Raw genomic sequence first — 6000 nt, forward strand, 5'->3', positions numbered from 1 at the left:
ACCATCATCTACTTTATACTTTAGGATATTTTCATTCTTTCACTTCATACACATTCTCATTCTGCATTTATTTTTCCTCTTAAAAGAAACCTTTGATTAGTGGTAATGAATCATCGCCTTGATTCTGTAAATGTTAAAACATAGGTTTCAGATACACAGAGATTATGTACCCATTTACTTAGAAGTGTATGTGTGCATGTGAGCGCATTTATACATTTCCATATATATATGTATATATTTGTTTGTTTATAGACAGCTTAGTTTTTTTTAAAAGAATTTCCTGTACATATATTACTGTCTTATGAATTGATCCAATGTTGTTTCCTTGATGGAGGGGAGTTGTTGATCACTCTACAACTAAATTTTTTTTTACTGTGAATAGATGAATAGTGATGTAGTGTGTATGTGTGTGTATATAGCATATTGTATGAGTAAGCTATTGTAAACTGTCTATGAATTCGATTTAAATTGGCTCGTATTTTCCTCCGGTTTTGATATTAAGGACTGGAATTGATCAGTTTTTATATTGGTACTTGTGTATCCTTGATATTGTTATTTAGTTACAAGTTTTTTTTAAATTAAAGGTGGATTGTGGCCTGTAGTGGAATCCAGGACTCAAGTTTCGTCCTACTTGGTTTTCTTAAGCTGGATATACCTTCTATGTCTAGGTGTTGATGTTCGCATCAGGATTCAAACTTTAATGTGTTATCCATTTAGCCTACAGAGGTTAGATAACCACTAATCTTCTCAGCGGATGTAGGTTAATATGTAAGAACTTAAATTAATCCATTCAGTCAATAGCTATCTTAACTCATTAGCTTAACGGATGCTTGAAAAAGATGAGAAGTTTACCACTAATAACTGCAACAGATAGGTAATCGGTTCGGAAACATTCGTATTTTTTCCCGTTAATGGTTCAGTGTAAATATCAACACTAAGACGCAAGTAGATCCGGCTTACAGCCCCCAGATAGGATGAAACTCACGTCATTGATTCCACTCCTAGTCGCTACTCCCCTTTAATAAATGCCTGTGAATTAGTTGACCTCTGATTTTGTTCACAAATTAAGGTTTTGACTTGCTAAAATTGATCCGTAAAATTCTACATGTCTTTCTGCCTTTTTAAAATGCGGCTTCAATTTTTCTTTAACTCAGTATTTTTTCGGTAGGGTTTACGGTGAACTAAAACGTGTAATGTAAATATAATCTAGTTATAAACTAGTCAGAATTTGTTTTTATTTATTTAAACACATAAATATTGGTACAAATGGGCACCAGATATATATGCGCCGCACAGATCTCATTTGATTTGTGTTAGAGCTGTGATACTGCCCGGGTGCCCAAACTGAAGCAGGTGGTTTTCTTAGGGGGGGGGCTACATCCAGAGCCTTTGACCTAAAGGTCTAATCCACAAGGCAGTGGAGCATCGTGAGGAAATATAGTCCCATGGTAGCCGGTGACCAACAAATAGTTCATACATCATTTGTTCCCTCAGGTTACTGGAGCCCATATGGGTCATTGGTTTTGAATCGGGGTTTTCCAACTCCCCTAGGTGAACTTTCCATGTCCACCAACCCGGTTAAAGCGCCGGACACTCGCTTTTCGTCCTCTCAATTTCGTAAACAACACTCGTGTTGCGAGAATGCAGTGAGTAGGACTTCCCTGGTAGTGGTTGCATGCACGTGGCCATGTGAGAGTATTTCGATAGGGGGAGCGTACCCTCTCCATTATGGGCCGTACCAATGCATTTAGGGGCAAAACTAATCAGAATCTAAAAAACGATCGCTTTCACACGATATTCAAGAGTAAACGACTTTTATATCATAACACCCAGAAGCAGAAATTTTAGTAACGTTTCGTTCTCTGATCTCAGAATGGTTCAATCGTTATGTTTTCATCGGGTCCTTTTTTTATGCAACATCATTGGCACTAACTTCAGTAAGGAGGGAGCTATGGACATATCTTTACATGAGACTGACAGGATGATTTTGATTATGATCGATTATTTTGGATCCTTGTGTCCTGTTAAAAAAATCAACTGCGTACAAACTGTATTCAAAAGAGAGAAAACACAATTTACAAACCTGTTTTATGATAAAAGGAATATGGATATTCATGTAATCTAGTTACTTAATAGTCATCCAATAAGAATATATATAATAACAGTTCATAAATAATTCCCAGCAGTTACCCTTCATTTATTCCTCGTTCGAATGTAACACAACCGATAAAAAAATTAACCGACAACTATCATTTCGAGAATCATGTCAAAAGGGGTGCCAATAATAACCGATCAAGGTCAAAGTCTCTTTCTCTCTCCCTCTCTCTCTCTCTATATATATATATATATATACATATATATATTCATGTGGTTACTGATTGGATACTCGTAATGTAGGGTTGATGGGTTGCATTTTTATCCATTTTATTTCGCTTGATAATGTATTCCTCTATTTTAAGAGAAATCTCAAATAATGTCTTGTTTGTTCAAATTACAATTATGAGTGTTCTTTTAATTTTGTTTTCTGATATTTATGTTTTATATTTACATTTGAAGTGGTAGTTTAAAACGCGCCAATCAATTGGGTGATACAGCATTACATCATGCCGCTCGTTATGGATGTGTGGACGCATTAAAACTAATAGTTCAAGCTGGCGGGATTCCAACACCCGTAAGTATCTTTTTTTCTGTTGTGTTCCAGCTTCATGATATCTAAACACATCAATGAGCTTATTGCGTCATACTGTTTTTGCCCTACTGTCAGCGTGATTGATTGGATTACTTATTATAGAGTGGTCGGATTACAGGGCTCGCTTATTGATGTGTCCAGTTTATGTCTAATCGCACCACAGAACTTCTCTTTTTCCAGTGATAGTATAACTTTTTTCCTGACCAATATCTCAGTAGCTGTGGATTCCTTATCCTTGTCGGTTCAATATTCACGTACTTTAATAACTGGTCAGAACACGAATAAGACTTCCATTATTATTTATCTAACCTCTCTATTCGTTATAGCTAAAAAAATACATTCCATAGTATACATTGAATAGCTGTCTGCACAGCAATACAAATCAGAAATTACAATATGTATTTGATTAAGTCATAAGTGAAACAAAACTGAGTAATTGGTCTGTAAATAATTAGCGATAATTTGAAGTGAATTTGTGTGGTCGAATAAAAATAACAGCTTATCCGTCAAACAGAAGTTTACAATTAGAAGGATATAAAAATATAATCAATAATAACTTCTTGTCCCGGAGTGAACATCGTCTCAGGGATGCTGGTACATCTAGCTGATGATTCCCAAATGAAATGAAACTCACGTCCTGGATTCTACTACTAGCCACCGATGCATAAATGTGCCTGGTCATATGTTGTAGCTGACTGACTGACACCATCCATCTTTGCTTATAATTCATGTAAGATAGTTCTTAACATTTCACTTTCCCAAAATATACGTTCATTATGTAACAGGTTTGCTTTGGTTTTTCATTCCTGTTCAGAAAGCATACACAAAAATATTGTTTATTTCGGAATAAAGATTGAATTACTGGAATAACTATTTGCTTTTCAGTTCTATTTATTTATTCTCGTAGCTATTGGAATGACGTTTTATGGTTTATGATCTATAGGATTAACATCAAACTGTTGTAGATTTGCCTAACTTCAAATCCTATAAGTTGCACGACTAGTTTTAGTGACAAATCAATAAAATCTAAGAATGCGCGTTTTATGGTAACTGTTTGGACAGCTCCCAAAAATGCGAGGAACCCTCCAAAGGATCTAAAGGAGCCGAAGAGATTATATCTAACCAGAACCCGATAGAACCTTCTAGAATATTAACGTGGCGTGCTATCATTGGACTATTGTATAACTTTCCTACATACTGATTGACTGGATTACAATGATGTTACTAGCTTATACTAAAAACTATAAGTACCCCTATTTTGTGTACTAGTACTAGTATTTAATCTTAAACTCCGGAGTATTGCCCGCTTATCATCATAGAACGACCAAGTAAGCAATGCTGAGGTTAAGCGAGGATGACCCATCTGCCTGTTGATGAAGTTGTAAATTTTCATCAACGAAGGTAGTTAAGACAGGTATTGTTTAAATCTTATCACCTATCTGGACGGGTCATGTTTGCTATTCTATGAACCGGTAGTCACAAAGCTAATATCGGTTAAACCAAAACATGGCACCCGTACACTCAGTCGTTGACTATTAGTCTTAGCTATATTACTGGGTGCAGATCACCTGCTTGAGGTCTCTTCGATATCCACGATAACTGGTTAAAAACGTTGGATGCTATGATTCACATTGTGTAACTAAATGATGATTATATGGTGAAGTGACATAGAAGCAACATTTAACCCTGTAGACCGAGAGGTTCTGTGGCATTGTCTGTAATTGAAAGGTGTACCTCAGAAGTACATAAACTTTGTGAATGTTCTTTACTAGAACACTAGCAGTCGAGAGAGCTTATGGTGAACTGTCATCTGATTTTCCAACCTCAAGTAGTGTCTGGCTGGGCTGTACACCATCTCTATCTTTGTTTAGTTTCATCATAGACCTACTTCTCGAAACAACACTCTCGTCTTCTGAATTTTCTTGAATTGATCCCTTACCAGTATGTTCACTCATGGACCTAGAACACGCAGATAATATAGTCTTGTTTGGTGAAGACGCTGACAAAATTCAGTCTTTTAATAGTACTGAGCAACAGTGCAAGGTTTTTGGGGATGCGTCCCTTCCCTTCTAAATGAAAATTGTCACTTCAGGACTGGCCTACGTCAACACCTGAACTAAGGATAGGGAGCGAAGTCGTCGAACGCATCGAGAACTTCACTTATCCTGGAAGTCTGATCAGCCCTAATGGGTTGGCGTCTGGTGAAATATTAACACCGATTCAAAAACCTCGTTTGGCTTTTGTTGACTGACGTCACGTATGACGAAGGAGAAGGATTATCCGTCTATCAATTAAGGGTAAAGTATACTACTCAGCAGTTTGTTCTGTTTTACTTTACGACTGTGAAACAGCAGCCATTATATCAGCGTACAGCTTTGATAAAGAACTATTTCTTTGTTCAACTTGTCTTTTTTTATTTCATTTCATCGTCTAAATATGATATGGCCGAGTAGATGCCCAGTTAACGTATGACTTGATAAGACCACCAATCAGGGAGCAGCGAATTATCGATTGGAACAGTGACACACCAAAACCGTACGAGCAGTCTTGAGTACTTATTAGTCCTGCTTTATGCCTAGTCCAGCCAGTTAAGTCCAGAACACCAATAACAGCCTCTGCGGTATGAATCATTGTATTTCAAACATACTGAGTTTATATACCAAAAAGACTGACCACATCGTACCAATAAACTAAAAAATAACATTTGTACGAGATTCAGCCAAATGTGGCTGTGAATGTGGGAGGCAGCAATTAATAGACTACGGGTAACTCAAGAATGGTAAATCGTATAATTATTGTCTATAGGTCAAAATAAAGCTTATAATAAAGGGAACACGAATATGAATAGTTTGGTTATTTAGAAATTATACGATAAAAATTATATGCATAATATTGGTCCATAAATGGATCACAAAGTAACCATTCACTATTGTTATGGGGACACAACGAAAGTTGTAGTGAACAAAACACCGGTTGGGGACAATCGAATGTATTTAAGCAAAAATTACAGACTATCTCAGTAAATTCTGATAACCAAACAATGAACAGTCAATTTGCAAATTAACAACCAATTGTTTCAATCTTCTCTGTTTCTTCTCTAATTTCATTGCTCATGCATTTTCCAAACGATTGCGCTTCATTTCAGTTCTTTGCTCATCGGTCTTCTGCCAAAATACATTCTATGTCTGACCAACACCATATACTACTTATATAGATATAAGTAGACCACACCACAAAGTCAATTAATTATTATATTATCAGAAGGGGTTTTGTGGAGATTTAGTATTTTCATAGTTTAAAGCGTGAGTCAA

The 6000-nt window shown here is 36.2% G+C and overlaps 1 protein-coding gene across 1 annotated transcript in view; it reads left to right on the forward strand.

Moving 5' to 3' along the window:
* Smp_196880 (putative development and differentiation-enhancing factor, ddef) overlaps positions 1-6000 on the forward strand; it is a gene marked incomplete at its 5' end in the record, with an annotated part of 50746 nt that overhangs the window by 28445 nt on the left and 16301 nt on the right. Inside the window, one exon of the mRNA XM_018794305.1 lies at positions 2557-2671. Within this exon, the coding sequence (XP_018648731.1) occupies positions 2557-2671 (115 nt within the window). The remainder of the gene's footprint in view (positions 1-2556; positions 2672-6000) is intronic.

This window comes from Schistosoma mansoni, chromosome 1 (genome assembly GCF_000237925.1).
Source record: "Schistosoma mansoni strain Puerto Rico chromosome 1, complete genome".
Classification (NCBI taxonomy): Eukaryota; Metazoa; Platyhelminthes; class Trematoda; order Strigeidida; family Schistosomatidae; genus Schistosoma; species Schistosoma mansoni.